The sequence below is a fragment of the Bubalus bubalis genome, chromosome 19, assembly GCF_019923935.1.
Source record: "Bubalus bubalis isolate 160015118507 breed Murrah chromosome 19, NDDB_SH_1, whole genome shotgun sequence".
Taxonomy (NCBI): Eukaryota; Metazoa; Chordata; class Mammalia; order Artiodactyla; family Bovidae; genus Bubalus; species Bubalus bubalis.
Genome location: NC_059175.1, coordinates 20,360,340 through 20,381,671, shown reverse-complemented (window position 1 = coordinate 20,381,671; position 21,332 = coordinate 20,360,340). Strand labels below are relative to the sequence as shown.

Sequence of the window (21,332 nt, the reverse complement as noted above, 5' to 3'; positions counted from 1 at the left end):
AGAGGAATTTGGAAGGACTGATGTTGAAGCTGAAACTCCAATACTTTGACTACCTGATGTGAAGAGCTGACGTGTTTGATACTGGGAAAGTTTGAGGGCAGGAGGAGAAGGTGACAACAGAGGGTGAGATGGTTGGATGGCATTACTGACTCAAGGGACATGAGTTTGAGTGAACTCCGGGAGTTGGTGATGAACAGGAAGGCCTGGCGTGCTGCGGTTCATGGGTCGCAGAGAGTCGGACACGACCGAGCAACTGAACTCAACTGAAATAAAAATACTCTCTTTAATTTAGTCAGATTCCCAAGTTCTATAAAGTTAACACAAAATGAAGCTCACTGTGATCTTATTTATAAGTTTATCTTGAGTCTACAAATTTTCAAAAAGGATGTGATGAAGTAAACACAAATGATGCATACAATATGGTTAATAAAATAGTAGAGACTGACTCCCAAGAATCTGGGGGGATGTTTGTTTTAGGCCTAGTTTCCTAGAAACAGGGTGGGAAAGGAATAAATGCTAATACTTTATTGGGAACTAGAATATTAGGGAAGCAAGAGAGAGAAAAAAGAGAAGAAAGGGACGTGTGGCATGGAAAAGGGGGAACAAACACTAGGGGGCGTCTGGCAAGAACCCGTCACCACTTGGTATCAGGTGCAACTGGCCCTTGATCTCAGAGGCACTTCTTCAGAAACTGTCAGGTAAACGAAAGAAGAGTTTCCCCATGAGCCCTTGTCTTGTATTGGTCAGAGGTTGTTTCTGGGACTTTAATGCCTCCACATTTCTATGTTACACATCCAAGGATGACTCATTTCAGTGGCAACAGGGCAACTTCAGTGTGGGAGGCAGAACTGTGTGGCGTTAGCCTGAGGTAGCTGCTTTGGGTCATGCCTGTGTCATGTTGATAACAGAGATGATAGTTGAGCAGAGCCTTTGCAGGAATGAATGAGTGGCTGGCCAGTAGCCCTTCAGTCACGTAAGTCCAGGAGAATTTGAGGGGGCACATGAGGTTGAGGTCATCTGACAGAGAATTTAAAAGCCTATGGAAACTTAAAGGGCAAAATGGCTCTTGTGTTGAAAATTTAGTTCTGAGGGTCTTTTAAACCAAAGTGAAAACCATGGCTGCAAAAAAAAATATTAAACATGATATACTATACAGCTCTCATTATAGGAAAGGGTAAAAATTACTATAGGAATCCATGAGGGCAAAGAAAATTTTTCACTAAATTCTGCTAGACATGTCTTTAATTTGGGGGCACATTGGCTTTATGTCAATACTGACTTTCATATCTAGTACTAAAAAGACCTCATGAGACTCCTTTTTTTATAGTGCCTTCAAAACATACGAGACGAACATTAGAGCATGTTTGGTGAAGGCCCCATGGGAGGTTGGGAAAATGTGATCCAAACACATATAGATTTCTTGTGGTCTCAAAGGATCCAATAATCGAATGGTAACCACTCAAAGGAGTGCATGGATTCTGTGCTCCCTAGACTCTCCTCCCTCAATTCCTTTTTTCTGCACTATATCTCAGATAGAAGGCAGTTTGAGCTTATGTGCTAATACTTAGAAAACCAGATGCTGACCTTCTATTATTATGCTTGTTAAAGTCTTTCTGGTTTTTGAACTTCTTTCAGTTCCTTGATCTTCTTATACTTCTGGGTTTCTCTTCCTCTGAGCCTTTGTATATGCCCTGCCTCCTACAAGAAACCACATCCCTCCAGCCTCTACGCAGATCAAGCTAATTTCCTTTCATCCTTTAGATCTCAGCTTGACCATCTTTTTCATAAATTTTTTTCTAATGCGGGATTTGTTTGCTCCTGTAGTAGGCTCTTGAAACACCACCCCTGCCAAGTTGCTGTTCAGTCACTAAGCCGTGTCTGCTGCTTTGTGACCCCATGGACTGCATGCAGCACTCCAGGCTTCCCTGTTCTTCACCATCTCCTGGAGTTTTCTCAAACTCATGTCCATTGAGTTGATAATGCCATCCAACCATCTCAGCACTGTTATATCTTATAACATATTGTAAACCCCTGTTTAGTTTTATGTTTTCCTGCTGGGTTCCAAGTTCCTGGAAGACAAGGTCTGTGCCTTTTCTCTTTTTTACCTTTATATCCCAGTGCCTACCCGAATGCTTGGCACTGAGTAGCTGCTCAAGAATTATTTAAGGTGAGTGAAACCTGCATAGGAAGTGTACATCCAGTAAGGTTATCTGAACTGATTGGCATATTTTATAGAAAGGCACAGGAAAGTGAGATGGCTGTAAACAGTCAGATTGGATGCTGGAACAACGCTTACAGTGTTCTTCAGCTTTGTCCAGGTAGAGAAACAATGTGTCGTCATGGTCAGTAACTAGACTCATTTGCCAAATCTCCATTTGTTCCAACCTGCTGTTTGTTAAGGAGATAGCTGTGTGGAGTTTAAAGTCAAGAGCAGCAATTTAGCTCCATAATTTTAAGGAAATAGAGGTTACTTCTTTTTGGGAAAAAGAGTATTCTGTGCTTTGAATCTTTCAGTGGGCTTTGATTTAAGAAATAAATGAATGATTTATTAGAAAAACAAGCCCCAAATAGATTTAGATAGTTCTTGGAACAGAAGATCAGCGTTGAAAACTTCACTGCCTTTGAAATGTTTCTCAGAGGGGTTGTGGACAAGAGAATTTCCTGGATCTCAGGTGGAACGTGATCCTGGGTATATGGAATTTGAATCTGTTGTCCAGGCTCTTCCTGAATATCTAGCACTAAGACTCAAATATCTGTACACACTGCAGGGCATTTTAGCTTGATTTAAAATCCTCCCCATTCCTGACTTTAAATGCACCTCTGTTCTAAGTATGGCATGGCCACAGGCTGCTGTATTTCCTGCAAGAGATTGTCATTTGGCTTATCTCCCTCCACCTTACTTATTTACATTCTGCTTTTTATGACACAATAAGAAACTATAAATATACATTTTTTAAGGCAGGAAATCTGGTGAGCAGATTGATAATTTTTAAAAACCACCAGACTAAAGATAAAAGTCTGACACCATCATCCCACCAGTTTTAAATAATTCATTTCCATGACATTCAAGGTCCCACTGCAGATGTGCTAGAATGAATGACATTTCACCTTCATATATTTTCTTCCTCTGCAATTTTCCTTCTCTATCTTCTTCTCCAAAAATATATAAAGGTCTTAAATTAAGGTGACCTCAGGTTAAATCTGAAATAATTTTAGCCAGATAATAACAATTAATAAGATATGATGCACAATTGCTAAGCCTTTTTTGGAGCTTCTTAATCTTGTTCAAGGGTCGTCTCAACTGTAAGGTCGATTCTGAGATAGCTTGGAGGGGACAGTGGTGGGATTAGAGCTCAGGCGTCTGACCCCTGAGTTTTACCACCATCTCATGCTGCGCATCTAAGAGTCTCTCCTCTCCCTGGATCTTAATGACTACATTTCTTACTTCAGCTCTGATCTAATCATGAAACAGTATTCTTATACACATCACCAACGTAAGTTCAAGTTAGTATTTAGAAGATATATGGCTCCTAATCCACAGCTGCTTTCAAAAAAACTCTATTGTCTTTTCTGTCTCCATCTTTCCAGTTTATCAGGCCAAACACATTGGAGTGAATCCTAATGTCTCATTTTCTCAGACCCCACATCCAGTCCTTTAAAAAAATACTGTTATATCTTGGCTCTAATTTCAAAATACAGTCTACTCTTATTCTTTGAGGTAGTTATACTCTGTAAAGTTATCAAAAGTACTGAGTTAGTGAGTACAGAATCATTGCCCCATTGATGAGGTACGGGGTTACTTTCCTGCGAGCTTCTATCCACAATATTTTTGCCAGCCGATCATACATACCTTATGTTAGGTGTGTTTCTGCTTCAGGACACCGTATTTAATACATATTGTTGATTCCTGACATTGAACTTATGGCCAACAGCAACATAACTCATGCACACATGAAACTCCAACACAGGTAATTCCTCCATAAGGCACATCACTGCCTTCTTGCACTTGGAAACAAGACAGAACCTCACCATTATGCTTGGAGGTCATTCTGAACAGCAAAATCATCAATTAAAAGAATGGGGAGAGTATGGTCTAAATGTATTGTGAGAGTGAGAGCTGAAATAAGAAGGCAGACCATGGCCTTGCCTTCTTCAACTCAGCTGGGAGTATGTTTTCAGGCCATTCAGGTTTTTCACCACCTTGCTCATGATTGCACATGTCTGTGAAAGTGTTGTATTTATTTTCAGATTAAAAATAAACTAGTAAATTCAAAAATATGGAATCCATGAATAATAATCAATCACATATTCAAAATCCTACCACCTCCCTCCCTGACTGTTGTTTCCACTGTTCATTAGTTTGCTAGGGCTGCTGAAACAAAGTGCCACAGACCGGGTGCTTAAAACACAGAAGTGTATTATCTCAGTTCTGGGGCTGGAAGTCCCAGATTGAGGTGTCAGCTGGGTTGGCTCTTTCTGAGGCCTCCTAGAGAGAACCTCTTCCATGCTTCTCTCCCTTCTGGTAGCCTTGGACATTCCTTAGCCTGCAGACGGCATTCTCCCTGTTTTCATATCATCTTCCCTTTGTATGTGCGTCCCTCTGTGCACAGACTGGATCAGGGCCTACCCTAACAACCTCAGCTTAATCTGATCATCTGCAAAACCTTGTTTTCAGGTGCGATCTTGTCACTCCTCTGCTCCAAATATTCACAGCATCCCACCTCCCCTGGATTAAAGCCAGAGCCCTTTCAAGAGCCTGCTAGACCCTCCCAATGTACCTGCTGCCTCTCCGACCACACCTCTCCTGCTCCCCCTCTCTCACAGCCCAGTCTGGCCACACCAGCCTCTTTGCCATTCCTAGAACACACCAGACCTGCTTCTACCTCAGGGCATCTGCTCCTGTTATTCCCACTGCCTGGAAGTCTCTTCCCAGATATCCTTGTGGTTCTCCCCTCACCACCTTCCATTCTTCCCCGTAATGTCACCTGCTCAGCAAGACCTGCCACCCCCACGCTATGTTATATTGTAACTCTCTTTAGCACTTCCTGTCCCCATTTTTGGCTTCATATTTCCATAACATCTACCACCCTCTTATGTATTTTCTAATTGACTTATGTACCATGTCTGTTCTCCCCAACAAGCATGCCTCACAGAATAGCTAATCTCTGTCCCTTTTATGCAATATTATGTCTAAGTGCCTAGAATAGTCCCTGGCACTATACTAAAAGTTCAACAAATATTTGTTGAATTAATGAATGTATGAACGATAGAAAGAGAGGTATACAAGACTAGACCTTACTCGGTGTCTTCATCGTCTAGCAGCCTCAGGCATATATCAATTATGTGTCCTACAAAAAGTTGATAATCAAGGGCTAGAACAGTATCAGAACATTTTGAAGAAAATAACTCAGTGCTCTCAGTTCAATTTTGTAGGGAGGTACTGCCTATCTCGCCAAAATTTTGACTCTATATAGTAAGACCTTCCAAACTCTCAGTAAGATGAAGTTGACTGTAGGTGGAATTGATGAAAAGAAATAAAAATGTGTCCCATCTTTCATATTGGGCAAAACAACTTGAAGTTACTGCTCGGTTCCTATAGCATATTCCACCCCTAAAATGGTCTTTTATTTTTATTTTTGAGGGGAGCATGTATGTGAGGAATACCATTAGTCCAATAAATGCACAACACATATTTGGGGGCACCTTAAAAGGACCAGAAATATCATCTAACCCAGTGAGAAATATTTGCTCATCTCTTATGGCCTCAAAGTTCCATCAACCAACTTTCTGTCTCTGGATTTTTTTTTTAATTTCTTTGTTTTTTTCCATTTATTTTTTCCTTTGCTGGACTTGGTTCTGGCCCAATATTAGCTGCATGAAGAATGCAGACATGTTAAAAAAAATGTGAAGCCTTGAATTAAAGATGTCTTAATTAAGTACTTAAGGTTACTCAATATCTGGCTAGACCTATGAGGACAAACCTGGGCTTATATTCTAGTTACAGAGAATCTTGTGTGTGTGTATATGCGTGTGTGTGTGTGTGTGCATGTGTGATCCAGGAAATAGCATAAGGCTTGAAGATTGAAGCATGAAGCTCATATTAATGGTTAATGTGCTGATAATGTGCAGAGAAGGAGCTAGGGGAATTGAGATGCTGGTCCTGTCTGACTTTGCGTCTTGTCACCTAACCTCACCTATACTCGGAGGTGGTAATTACAATTCCATAAATATTGACACTAAAGTCAAGGCTAGAAGCTGAATTCTTGTCCCTGCAGCCTTACCTTAGGCAACCTATATAGAGAATATAAAGATTAAATAAAAGACTTGGTCTCTTGGATAAAAGGTATTATACAAATATGATTGCAATTTGTTCTGCTTCACTTACACTCTGAAAATAGACTCCTTGGCAGCTCCTTATGTTCGGTTGTGTGACACAATATTTATCGCAAATGCCATTATTTCCTCACAGGATTTCCTTGGTTTCTAGCTATTTTATTTTACCTCCTTTGCTCTGAGGTTAGTTGCCTGTCTTTGGGAGTGGATTTGTCTGGAAGGACCTGTCATGTAACTCTTCAGAGAGGAGATTGTGATAAGAGCTCATTTTCTAGTTCTAGATGTTTAGCTTGGTTCCTGGTAGTATTGTTAATGAAAAAAGAAAATTATGGGATTGTGGATGATCCTGTTTAGAAACGAATGGAAACTCGAGTAGTTTACTTGAACTTTACTAGTATCCTCAGGTCTGTCATGAACGTAATCTCCATCAGATCTGCTTTCCAGTCTCAATGAATATTTAGAATATTTTGTACTTAATGTACATACTGTTGGTCTTTCTTCTCTGCTTGCCCAATTAGCAAAAATATGCACTCAGCCATCGCCCTGTGAAGTGAGTAGGAAGACCAAATCTCAATCTAAACAGATACAACTCCATCCTCACTTCTGACCAACAGGCTGCAGATTCAGAGTTTCCCATCACTACTTTTAGGTTTGATAACTCTCTAGAATGACACAGAATTCAGGAAAGTGCTATACTTATAATTATAGTTTTATTATAATAAAAGGATGCAAATCAGAACCAGCCAAAGAGAGAGATGCTAGAGCAAGATCTGGGAGGGTTCCAAATGCAAAGCTTCTGTTGTCCTCAAGGACATATCACACTTTTCCGCTTGTCATTTCTTCACACTCTTGCCCTTGTTGGCTTCCCAAATTTTATTATTCACATCAGTTTCATTGCCACTGAAGCAAAACGTGGTGATAAGGCCAGTATGACAGGGTCATGTTTATAGAGCGCTCATCAAAATGCCCATGTCAAAGTGTCAAAACATTCTTCCTCTTATGAGCAAAGAATAGAACAACAAATATTTTTACCTCCCATTTTATTCCTAACCCCATTTTTGATCAAACCCCTTTCTTTAGTTTGTGCCTTTTCTAAACCCCAGTGGGCTTGATCCTGATCATTACGTTTTTGAAAGCTTTGTTACCTGACATGCAAGGAGTTAAGTATAGTAAAATCTAGCTGGGGCCCCACTGACCCAGCACTTCCTGGATGCATATCAGATATTTAAACAACATGAGGGAAAAAGGCTGCTCTGCTACAGTTGAAATTATTTCCTTATCTTTTTGTTTTTAATAAGCTGTGAACTTTAAATATGAATATTAACATGGTAATTTATGTAAATCTTTGCTTTCATAGTTTATATTCTGGAAATGAGTCTTTTCTGACTTGCTTGAGCACAAAATTTTATATCCTATGACCTATGATATGTATTGAATAATACCAAGGATGGCTTAGTTTATATCACTAGATAGAACAGCTAATTTTAGGAGAAATTTCCTTAAACTGAGAGGAGAAGTTTCCTTTAAAAAAAAAATCCCTCAGTTTAAAACCAACAGAAATAGGGAGCTGGGAGGAAATGAGAAAAGGCAGAAAGAAAGGAGCAGAATTACTGGATAAAGGTTCATTTTGAAAAGGGCAAGAGGCACCAAGCTGAGAATTCTGCGGCTGGTGAGGGGAGCTGTGAAGGCTTTGCAGACCATTGATTGAAGTCCCCTGCATCAGAGTTAGACAAATCCAACAAGCCAGAGACTGTATAACCTTGGAGACATGACAGTACTAAACCTTTTTCAGCCTGAGGTACTATCTTTAAAAAAGAGAAAGAATTCCTAACTTACAAGGGAACTATGAGGAACAGAGGAGAAAACCCAATGTACTCGGCATGTTGTAGACAGGAAATGACTGTATCTTGCCCTGGATCTATGTCAGACAGTAGGTCTCAATCCAGATTTTTGTATTAGAATCTCTTGGACATCTTTCCAAGACACAATTGTCCTTCAGCATCCGGTGGAAAATGATTCCAGAACAAAATCCATGGATGCTCAAGTCCTTTATATAAAATGGCTTGTTGTTGTTCAGTTGCTAAGTCCTGTCCAACACTTTGCAACCCCATGGACTGCAGCACACCAGGCTTCTTTGTCCTTCACTATCTCCCAGAGTTTGCTCTCTCACTATCTCCCAGACTCATGTCCATTGAGTCAGTGATGCTATCTAACCATGTCATCCTCTGCTGCCCCCTTCTCCTCCTGCCCTCAGTCTTTCCCAGTAGCAGGGTCTTTTCCAATGAATCGGCTCTTTTCATTAGGTGGCCAAAGTATTGGAACTTTAGCTTCAGCATCAGTCCTTTCAATGAATATTCAGGGTTGATTTCCTTTAGGAGTGACTGGTTGGATCTCCTTGCAGTCCAAGGGACTCTCAAGATTCTTCTCCAGCAAGGGAATGGCTAACCACTCCAATATTCTTGCTCTTGAGAACCCTATGAACACTATGAAAAGGCAAAAAGATATAAAATGGCATAGTATTTGCCTATAAGCTATGCACATCCTCCCATTTACTTTAAACCATCTCTAGATTACCTATAATGCCTAATACAATGTAAATACTAGTTACCATGTGGAAAAATTCAAATTTTGCGTTTTGGAACTTTCTGGAAATTCTTTTTCTAATATTCTCAAACCATGGTTGGTTGAATCAAAGAATGCAGAACCCACCTGTACAGAGGACCAACTGTACTGAGCTCTGTACTAATTCAATCAGAATCTGTGCCATGGTGACCCTAGCATCAGAATTTTTAAAGTCACCCCATTGTAAAGTTACATTAAAAGATGACTGCTTTCCCTAAGGAAATTCTAAATCACATATTATTGAAACTAGGTTCATGTATTAATAACATTCTTGGGAAATACATAAACAATCTTATATATATGTGTATATATATAAGCTTCTTCGCCTTTTGTATATATGGATTTTGCAGAATGATTTTTAATGCCTCTACATCTACAACCCACCTCATTGATAGTGACAACTCAATCTCATGTATTTCCATGGGGACTGGAATTTAATGCCACATTGTTTGCCAAGTGGCTTTTTTCTTTTCCTGAAATTCTGTGGTTCACATAGAGACTGCACAGCATGGAGTCTAGGCATAGATCAGGAATTCAAATCAAAGTGTTTGGACCTCAAGATAGGATTCATGTCACAAGCCTGGGTCCAATCAGCAAGGGCGGAAACTGCAGCCAAATCAGCTGTTCTCCAACTCAGGTGCTCTTTCTAGACTTCTTCCCAGGGTGAGAAACATAAGTTTGAACCCATGGGTTCAATCAAGTGGTTTCCCCTGGCATCACAGATGCAGTGATGAGCAGTGATTCCCATCAACGACTTACCATCAGTGCTGCCTCTGCCAAAGTTCCCAGGACGCCATTGACTATATTATTTATGGAAGTGGCTAATGATGGATTGATATGGAAAAGGCTTCTGTAATCCTGGGGTTCGTAGATCATCAAGCGTGCAGTGTCCCATGGTTTGTGAACCATGGATGGCATGTCCATCTGGCTCTGGCTGGGACAGGACTTTGAGCATCAGGAGCAGGAGCAAACCCTGGGAATTGATTTGAAATGAAGTAACTAATGCAAGTTGTGCCTTCTCGTGGTTTCATTGTTCTTTCTGATGAGATGACTGCATAGAGAAGTGATGAGGCTGGGTCTATGAACTGCAGAGGTTCCTGAATTGGCAGGATAGGAAGATGATCACACTTGTGGTTTTCCAAACATCACATATGTGTGTATTTACATATATATATATAAATTTATTTTATACACATATATATTTAAAACCTGGATATGAAGACCACAGTGGACTTCCCAGGTGGCGCTAGTGGTAAAGAAACCACTTGCCAATGCAGGAGATGTAACAGAATGGGCTCCATTCCTGGGTCAGGAAGATCCCCTGGAGGAGGGCATGGCAATCCACTCTAGTATTCATGCCTAGGGAATCCCATGGACAGAAGAGCCTGGTGGGCTACAGTCCATAGAGTTGCAAAGAGTCGGGCATGACTGAAGCGACTTAGCCTGCACGCATACATGAAGCCCACAGTAGAGGGCCACACAGACCCTATATGTTGGCCACACAGACCAACGTTTGTTTTTTTGAGGGGGAAGGGTTATTTGGTTTGATTTTTTGATTGTACAGTTGAGAGGTTTTTGCATGGCAGTTGCCACTAATCCACCAGGCCATGACTGCAGAATCCACTTTTGTCTTGAAGGTAGCCTTTTTGCTCAGTCTCTCTAATGACACATTAGAATGTGGTCATTCTAAATGGCTGCTCCGCTGTCTTCTCTGCTCTGGCCATGGTTCTGTGTGATCCAGGGGAGGCCTTTCTAGTCCCCACCCCCTCCTATGGGGGCTTCGCCTTTAGTACCCACCTGTATGCGAAAGTCAAGCTGGTTCCTGTCCACCTGGAGAGTCAGGTCACTGAGGCAAACGGCTACCCCTTCCAGCTCACTGTGGATAAGCTGGAGCATGCCCTGCTCAGGGCTAAGATTGAGGGGAAAAAGGTCAGAGGTCTTGTGCTAATCAACCCTCAGAATCCTCTGGGAGATGTCTATTCCCAAGACTCCATGATGGAATATCTGGAATTTGCCAAGAAGTACAACCTCCACGTGATTGTAGATGAGATGTACATGCTGTCTGTGTTTGATGAAGCCATCACATTCCACAGTGTTCTGAGCATGAAGAGTTTGCCTGATCCCAACAAGACCCACGTGATCTGGGGCGCCAGTAAGGATTTCTGCATCTCTGGCTTCCGCTTTGGCGCTCTGTATACCCACAACAGGGAGGTGGCCTCTGCCATGAGCTGCTTTGGCTACCTCCACAGCATCTCTGGCATCGCCCAGTACAAGCTGCATCAGCTGCTTCAGGACAGAGAATGGATTGACAATATATACCTGCCCAGTTATCACTTCCTGCTGCAGGAGGCTCACAGGTATGTCACTCGCAAGCTAAAGGCATCGAAGGTCCCTTTTCTCAATCGTGGCTCCGGCCTCTATGTCTGGATCAACTTGAAACAGTACCTGGACCCATGCACATTTGAGGAAGAGCTGCTCCTCCATCGCCGCTTCCTGGACCACAAGCTGATCTTATCCCCAGGCAAGACCTTCATGTGTAAGGAGCCTGGCTGGTTCCGTCTCGTCTTTGCAGCCAGGCCCCACCTGCTAAGAAACGCCATGCGTCGGTTCCAGCAGGTGCTAGTGGAGCAGGCGCAGGAGCGTACAGTGAAGCAACTGGAGGAGGCAGTGAAGGAGGAAGTGCCTACCTCCCAGCCAGAGGCTCCAGCCAGGCCCGCTCTCAGGAAGTCCTGATGTCAGCCTTGGATCTGGAAGGCTGGGCGCTCACCTGGAGCTGTGACCAAACAGTGGCTCCTCCAGGCATGAGTGCGTTTGACCCCACCATCAGCCCCCTTAAGCATCTGTCATTTTGGAAGCTTTACATCTTCTTAGTCTCTACGAGCCATTGCGTGTGTGCAAAATGTTTTTATGGGAATTCTGGTGGGAAAGCCTAGAGGAGGAATAAAGGGAGCTCTCTGGGTCCCTGTTTAGGTGGGTTAACTTTTATATTCTGTATCTAATAAATTCCATATTTATTAGAGGCTCTGGCCTCCCCTGTTCCCTTCCATGTGGCCAGGACTTTTATGCAGCCACCCTCTGATTTCCGAAGCCCCAGTTCTCCGATGCATGAGGTGTCATAACCGCATGAACCTGCCTGCACTGAGCACACCAGCCCGCGGGCCACACTCACACGTGCAGCGCGCTGCTCCCTCTGTTGTTCCATAGACCAGAACGAGGGCTCCTGTCCTGATGAGGACCTCTGGACTCCTCCTCTTCTAAAGTCCACCTTGAATATCCCCCTCCTTGATATTGGACTGCTGCAAACGTAATTGTGGTGCAGGATCGTGAATTTTAAATCATTGTAACTAGGCTCAAGCACATCTTTATTAATTAAAATAAGGACAGTTACAATCAACACATTTTTGCCAATGAGAATAAGTTTGTTTATTCCCTATAGTGTAAAAATTTGTGCTTTGGGATAAGACAAATGCATGGAAAGTGTTTTCTGCCTCCTGCTGGTTGTGGAAGCATTTTCCCTGTAAAACGTCAAGATGCTTGAAGAAGTGATAATAGGTTCGTGAGAGGTCAGGTGAATATGGTGGATGAGGCAAACTTCAGAGCCCAATTTGGTCAACTTGTGAAGTATTGGGTGTACTACATGCAGTCAGGCGTTGTTATGAAGAAAAATTGGGGCCTTTCTGCTGACCAATGCCAGCTGCAGGCATTGCATTTTTCAGTGCATCTCATTGATTTGCTGAGCATACTTCTCAGATGTAATGGTTTTGCCGGGGTTCAGAAAGCTGACGTGATTCAGATGAGCAGCAGACCACCAGTAACCATGACCTTTTTGGGGTGCAAATTTGGCTTTGGGAAATGCTTTGAAGTTTCTTCTCAGTCCAGCCACTGAGCTGGTCTTTGCCGGTTGTCATATAGCATCCACTTTTTGTCACACATCACAATTCAATGGAGAAATGGTTCATTGTTGTTGGGTAGAATAAGAGAAGATGACACTTCAAAACAGCAGGGTTTTTTATTTGCAGTCAGCTCATGAGGCGCTCAGTTATCGAGTTTTTCACCTTTCCAATTTGCTTCAAATGCCAATGACTATAGAATGGTCGACGTTGAGTTCTTTGCCAATGTCTCATGTAGTTGTAAGAGGATTAGCTGTGGTGACCACTCTTATTTGGTCATTGTCAAGTTCCAACAACCAGCCACTACACTCCTCATCTTCAAGGCTCTCATCTCCTTTGCAAAACTTCTTGAACCACCACTCTACTATACATTTGTTAGCAGTTCCTGGGCCAAATGCATTGTTGGTATTGAGAGTTGTCTCTGCTGCTTTAAAACCCCTTTTTAACTCAAATAAGAAAATCACTAGAATTTGACAGTAAAGAATTCGGCTGCAATGCAGGACACCTGGGTTCAATCCCTGGGCCAGGAAGATCCGCTGCAAAAGGAAACAGCAACTAGCTCAGTTGGTAAAGCATCCACCTGTGATGCAAGTGGTCCCGGTTCAATTCCTGGGTCGAGAAGATACCCTGGAGAAGGGATTGGCTACCCACTCCATTATTCTTGGGCTTCCCTTGTGGCTCAGCTGGTAAAGAATCCGCCTGCAATGTGGGAGACCTGGGTTCAATCCCTGGGTTGAGAAGATCCCCTGGAGAAGGGATAAGGCTACTCACTCCAGTATTCTAGGCTGGAGAATTCCATGAACTAAGTCCATGGGGTTGCAATGAGTCATACACGACTGAGTGACTTTCACTTTCACAGTGTTCTTGCCTGGAGAATTCTATGGACAAAGGAGCCTGGTAGGCTACAGTCCATGAGGTCACATAGAGTCGGACACGACTGAGCACACATACATAGCATCATTTCCATAGTCTAAAATTCATATAAAAATACACAGCAAATAATAAGTCATTAGCAAAAAAACATAAAGTGAGAAATGTACATTAAAATGATGTATAACATAACCACACTTTTTTAAGAACATATTCTAATATCAAATGGCAAAGTTCAACAATGCAAAAACCGCAATTACTTTTGCACCAACCTAATAATATGGTACTGTCCTGAGGCCTACCTGACACCAGCCATAGGGCAGGAATTCATTAGGTGTTAGTTCTCTTCCCTTCCTCCTGATCAGGATCAGTTTCTCAGGGGCTCCCCGTGCACTGTCCCTTACAGATCTCACTAGCACTTAGTTCATCCTGCCTTGTATGTTCATCACTTACCTGTTTGTTTGCTCCACTATGCTATGAAGTTCTTGACATTTGAATATGAATTACATTACCCAAGCATCTCAAAAAACCTTATACTTAGCAGGTACTCAATTAATATGCAATTGATGAGTGAATGAATGAGAAAACAAATGCCCAGGCCCACCCTTTACCTACACAATTCCCCTTCCACAGGGTTTTTTGCTGTCTAAACAACTCCTATTTGCCGATTGCTTTTATGCTTTCCAGGGACAAAAATGATTAAAGCAACTTACAGAATGTGTATAAATTGATCATCGATTTCCTAGTGTAGATAGGAACATTTGCCCTTTAAAAGGAGAGTTTTATATCCCTAAACTGATCCCCAACTTGTAAAGGGTTTGTTATGAATATAAATAGGAGGGTCTTTCTGTTCCTTGCTGAGGTTAGGGAAAAACAGAAAAACAAACAAAGCATTCTAAGCCGTCACCATTCTCCCTGTAACTAGTGTGTCAGAGAATCAATACAAGGAGTCAGCATCATTCTCTGGTATTCTCAAGCAATACCAAAAACCCCTTCTATCCGCCATTTCAAAAAGCTCCTGCATCTGTGGGACTTAAAGAAAACAAAGACATCACAAAGGGGAGAGAAGATGGGTTATATGCTGAATATTCAAAGTGGGCATCAGGAAGCAGCTAACTTCTTGAGCATCAGAGTCATTGCACATATATGCACACACACATCGCCATCCCTGAGATATTTCAAGAGGAACAGCATGTTGGAGCTTGAGCTTAACATTAAGGACTTTGATTTATGACTTCTCATTAGCAGCCCCTACACACCAATGTGATTCAGCTCCATCTTGCATAATAATGAACTCATCCATAAAGTGTACGTTTGACAGCTGGAATGAAAAGCCATACTTGTTTCATGTTCCTTCCACAGCTGCGGAGGGAATGTACACAATTTCTCTGAAATCAAGAATCTCATGTAGATCTTCGCTCCCCCAAAAAAGATATTTCAAGTGTGTTTACAGATTCTGAAAAGATTCTAAAACTGTAGTACTCTGCAAATATAAAGATATTTATTATTTAATAATTGCTGCTGATATTTATGTCATTGATTTCTGTTTCTAGATCAGGAAATGGCTTCATTTGTTCTTTGAGCTTGATTCTTAATTTGTCCGTCTGGACACATGTACAAAAGCTAGCAGAAGGACAATGGAAGCTAAAACTGAAGCAGTGGGCTTTAAGATTCTCAGTTATTCTGACAGAATTGTCCAGTCCTCTCATTTCCCTAAGAAATTAGGACATACAATAAGTAGATACAGCTTTTGTTGATCCAGAATGTACAATGAAACTCTGTATATTCTTTCTAACATTATTTCTGATCAAATCTATTTTTAATGATATTTTTAGGCAACAATAGGCATGTGTCAATATTATGATAACATTTGAACTATCCTTACTAGAACTTTTAATAGGGTTGCCAGATATAGCAACCAATACAATATTGTAAGTAAAAAATAAATAAATAAATAATAAAAAAATAATAATAAACTGAAAAAAATTGAATTTCAGAAAAATGATGCACAAATTTAATGTAAGTATTCCTATGCTATATTTGAGACATACTAAGAAAATGTTTATTATTTGAAATTTACACCTAACTGGAAATCCTCTATTTCATCAGGTAACCCTATTCTTAGGGATTTATAGACAACCTGAGTAGATAGAAAAAATTTTAAAACACATTCTAGCATTTTTCTATTAAACTTCCCTTTCACTGCTTCCTGCCATCTGCCTTTCCCATTTTTTCTGGAGGTCACAGCTGGTAACCAAAAGCATGTTATTATTTAGTCAAAATATTTATTATGTCTGAGCTTCCAAAGGCTGAGGTGAGAAATGTTCACAGAGAAAACAGCATAATGTGTGTTGATTGGTACCCATTCCATGGCACCCAGCCAACCATATTTCCATGTTATTTTGTATATATATTTGTATCATTTCATTGTTTAAATATTCTTGTTGTTCATCACTAGAATTATAAAATCCTTTAGCTTGGGACAACATAAAGTCAAATTCTTTCAGTCTAACAATATTCAACACCAAGTCATTTACTTTGTGATACTCAAGAAATATTTTAGATCACAGCAAATATTACTGTGTGTGTGTGTGTGTGTGCACATATGTACATGTGTGCACGCATGCTCAATCACTCAGTCATGTCCTACTTTATGACCCCCATGGACTTCAGCCCGCCAGGTTCCTCTGTCCATGGAATTTTCCAGGTAAGAATACTGGAGTGGGTTGCCATGGCCTTCTCCAGGGGATTTTCCCCACCCAGGGACTGAACCCACGTCTCCTGCATCACTTGCATTGGCAGGCAGATTCTCTACCACTGAGCCACCTGGGAAGCCCCAAGTATTACAATGAAGCCCTTAAAAAAAACTTCTAGAGCTTAAATGGCTCCAAATAAGATTTGATAGTGACTTTGACCATCCCTCCTCCTTATTAAATAAACCCTTTCATTCTTTCAACGTATTTAAATAATACACTTAGAATCATATTTGTGAACAACAACAAAAAAAGAGCTTTTACTGTTACTGTATGGCCATAACTGTTACTATATGGCCATAAGGATACAACCTTATGAATGAATGACAGATGGAACAACAATAATAAAACATATATTAAAAAGGTAGAGAACTTTCCCCTACCTTTGCTCTCTCTGCCCTCACTCTCATTACTATAGTGGAGATGAGGAAATTCTTTAACAGGCACATAGGCTATTTGACAATATTTAGAAAGAATTTCATGGGAATATAGTCTGGTGGGCTATAGTCCCTAGGGTCACAAAGAGTCAGACAAGACTGAAGCCACTTAGTATTCATTTAGCATTCAGACAGAATGCTGGGAAAACACGAAGAATAAGAAAGATAATTGACCCTTTTAAGCATTGAAATCTGCACAGATTTTTGTCATTGTCTATCCTTGACATTATAATTACCTGCTTTAAGTCTTTCTTTCCCTAGGCTAATCATTCCTGTCAGGTGATAAGAACCTTGCCTCCTTTTAAAGCTGAAATTATGTAGCATAGTGCCTGGTTCTTGGTGTGTCCAGTGGTTGTTTCAACAAATCTGAGAATCACTGCTGTAAAGTAGGACGTATTTGCAGTGAGGGAGTTAAGTAAAACTCAACATTCTGATCTGGGGAAGAATCCTACCTCTAACTCTGTTGGCTTTCTTGTAGCCCAAATCTTGTATTTCTCAAAGATTTACAAGTCCTCTGTGTGTGTGTGTGTGTGTTTCTTTCGGAAGTTAAATGTACATAGATAAAGATACACACACACACACACCCCTCCCTGAGAAAAGGGAAGCTAAAGGCAAAGGAGGAAAGGAAAGATATAAGCATCTGAATGCAGAGTTCCAAAGAATAGCAAGGAGAGATAAGAAAGCCTTCTTCAGTGATCAATGCAAAGACATAGAGGAAAACAGTAGAATGGGAAAGACTACAGATCTCTTCAAGAAAATTACAGATACAATCCTGCAAAGATGGCCACAATAAAGGACAGAAATGGCATGGACCTAACAGAAGCAGAAGATATTAAGAAGAGGTGGCAAGAATACACAGAAGAACTGTACAAAAAAATATCTTTACAACCCAGATAATCATGATGGTGTGATCAATCACCTTGCGCCAGACATCCTGGAATGTGAAGTCAAGTGGGCCTTAGAAAGCATCACTAGGAACAAAGCTAGTGGAGGTGATGGACTTCCAGTTGAGCTATTTCAAATCCTGAAAGATGATGCTGTGAAAGTGCTGCACTCAATATGCCAGCAAATTTGGAAAACTCAGCAGTGGCCACAGGACTGGAAAAGGTCAGTTTTCATTCCAATACCAAAGAAAGGCAATGCCAAAGAATGCTCAAACTATGGCACAATTGCACTCATCTCACACACTAGCAAAGTAATGCTCAAAATTCTCCAAGCCAGCCTTCAACAGTACATGAACTGTGAACTTCCAGATGTTCAAGCTGGTTTTAGAAAAGGCAGAGGAACCAGAGATCAAATTGCCAACATCCGTTGGATCATCGAAAAAGCAAGAGAATAACAGAAAAACATCTACTTCTGCTTTATTGATTATGCTAAAGCCTTTGACTGTGTAGATCACAATAAACTGTGGAAAATTCTTAAACAGATGGGAATCAGACCACCTGACCTGCCTCTTGAGAAATCTGTATGCAGGTCAGGAAGCAACAGTTAGAACTGGACATGGAACAACAGACTGGTTCCAAATAGGAAAAGGAGTACGTCAAGGCTGTATATTGTCACCCTGCTTATTTAACTTATATGCAGAGTACATCATGCAAAATTCCAGGCTGGATGAAGTACAAGCTGGAATCAAGATTTCTGGGAAAAATATCAATTACCTCAGATATGCAGATGATACTACCTTTATGGCAGAAAGTGAAGAAGAACTAGATAGCCTCTTGATGAAAGAGAAAGAGGAGAGTGAAAAAGTTGGCTTAAAACTCAACATTCAAAAAAGGAAGATCATGGCTTCTGGTCCCATCACTTCATGACAAATAGATGGGGAAACAATGGAAACAGTGAGAGACTTTATTTTCTTGGGCTCCAAAATCAATGCAGATGGTGAGTGCAGCCATGAAATTAAAAGACGCTTGCTCCTTGGAAGAAAAGCTATGACCAACCTGAACAGCATATTAAAAAGCAGAGATATTACTTTGCCAACAAAGGTCCATCTAGTCAAAACTATGGTTTTTCCAGTTGTGAGATGTGAGAGTTGGACTATAAAGAAAGCTGAGCACCGAAGAATTGATGCTTTTGAACTATGGTGTTGGAGAAGACTCTTGAGAGTCCCTTGGACTGCAAGGAGTTCGAACCAGTCCATCCTAAAGGAGATCAATCCTGGATATTCATTGTAAGGGCTGATGCTGAAGCTGAAACTCTAATACTTTGGCCACCTGATGGGAAGAACTGATTCACTGGAAAAGACACTGATGATGAGAAAGTTGGAAGGCAGGAGGAGAAGGGGATGACAGAGGATGAGATGGTTGGATGGCATCACCGACTCGATGGACATGAGTTTGAGGAAGCTCTGGGAGATGTTGATGGACAGGGAAGCCTGGCATGCTGCAGTCCATGGGGTGGCAAAGAGTCAAACATGAGTGCGACTGAACCGAATATATATATATATATATATATATATATACACACACACACACACACACACACATATGTGTAATTGTATATGTAGATATCCATTTACAAAGTATTTGAAGAAGATGTTGGAAGTCTTTATAAGGGATAGATGGCTAACTCTCCATCAGGTTTATTTGTGATATTCTGTGGCACTACTTACTGTGAAGAAAGTGCAGTCAGAGACTACATTTCCCAGCTTTCCTTGCTCCTGGGTGAGCCATGTGATTAGTTCTCACCAACAGAATGCCAGTCAAGGTAATGTCTGCCACTACCAGATCATAGTGATGTGAATTTACTTTCTCCATCCCTGTTATCCTCTTCTAATGGGCTCCATGCAGAATCTTAGAATTCAGGAGGTGAAGAGAGTAGAGCCAGAAGATGGAAGGAGAGTGGGTTTCTAGAAACCTCTTTTCAGTGGAAAGAGAGCTCCCCTCCACCGGCTGAATCAGGAACATGTATGTGTATGTACACAAGGAATAAACTTCCTTCATATTTGAGTTATAGGTGTGCTTGCTCCAGAAAATAGCCTCATAACTAACCAACATAATTTATTAGGGCTTCCCAGGTGGCACTAGTAGTAAAGAACCCACCTGCCAATGCAGGAGACCTAAGAGACACACATTCAATTCCCGGGGTCAGAAGATCCCCTGGAGAAGGAAATGGCACCCCACTCCAGTATTCTTGCCTGGAAAATCCCACGGACCGAGGGGCCTGGTGGGCTGTAGTCCATAGGCTCACAAAGAGTTGGACATGACTGAAGTGACTTGGCACAGTAGGATTTTACTTAACACTTATTCAGATGCTTTTTATTGTATTCTGTCCTCTCCAGAGGTGGTTGTTGAGACTATATATTCTTATAGTTTGCCCTTCCCCATCATTCCTTCCTAGTGCTTAGAAAATCCCAGTATCAAAGAATTAGGATTCTTAAAGAATTCCAAAGTGATTTGTTTTGTGTGAATTTTCTTTTCACTTAACAAACATTAATCTAGCACTCATTATGTAGAACATGCGTCCTGCTCAGCCTTGGGAGTAAAAAGACACCAATTAACTGATGAATTAGCTAAAAGAAAAAGACATATACAAGATAAATTACAAGGGAATAAAATTTAAAGAAAAATGTACAGCATTATAAGTAGTCTCTGGGATCCAGTGGAGCTACTTGGAGTAAAAGAGGCTTCACAGAGAAAGTGACATTGAAATTAGGTGTTGGAGGTTGAATATGATTTCTATCAAAAGGTATGAGTCACTGTTTACATCTTTTAAACATTTGTACAATGAAAAGAGGATGTTGCTTTTTATAAAACTGTATTGGTTTATCATATCAAAGTTGGTCATATTCATCAGGACTAACTATCCCTTTTTCTTACTTTTAGCCTTTTACTGAACAGAGTTTTTCATTATTAACTTTACCATTAGTGATTTGTCATTCTGTGTCAATTACCACCATCTCAATCACAAATTTTTAAGCTTGAGGGTTTTTAAAAGTCAAATTCCTTAGTCCTTCTGGGATTTATGGTTGTATACCATAACAACTTATTTTTTATTATTAACCTAGTTTTATTAATTATCATTTGCCCATATTTTATCTCCCATGGTATTGTGATTTATTTTTCAAGTACTTATTTATTTATTTGGGTCTTAGTTGCAGCACACAGGATCTTTGATCTGCATTGTGGCATGCGGGATCTATAGTCATGGCATTTGGGATCTAGTTCCCTGGCCAGGGATCAGCCCTAGCCCCTTACATTGGTCGTGTACAGTTTTAGTGACTGGATCACCAAGGAAGTCCCAGTATTGTAATTTATTAAACTTGTAGGCTTAGCTGCATTCCAAGCATCTGTATTCTGTTCCATGACTCTAGTCTTCTATTTTTAACTTGTATCACACAATGTTATCCCCTGGTGCTTTATGATCAGTTTTATGTATGATAGAGCAAGCTCCTCAGTGTCAGCCTTCTGTTTTTCTTCTCAGCTTTA

General features: G+C 40.9%; 2 protein-coding genes across 7 annotated transcripts in view; both read left to right on the top strand.

The window, feature by feature from the left end:
• The window catches only part of RAB3C (RAB3C, member RAS oncogene family), a 306,038-nt gene that overhangs the window by 158,935 nt on the left and 125,771 nt on the right, over positions 1 to 21,332 (top strand). The gene's annotated exons all lie outside the window — the stretch shown is intronic.
• LOC123465180 (probable inactive 1-aminocyclopropane-1-carboxylate synthase-like protein 2) lies at positions 8,102 to 11,967 on the top strand. Its single transcript, XM_045163673.1, has 2 exons — positions 8,102 to 8,131; positions 10,630 to 11,967. The coding sequence occupies exons 1-2, from the start codon at positions 8,102 to 8,104 to the stop codon at positions 11,686 to 11,688; spliced, it is 1,089 nt and encodes a 362-aa protein (XP_045019608.1). The 3' UTR covers positions 11,689 to 11,967.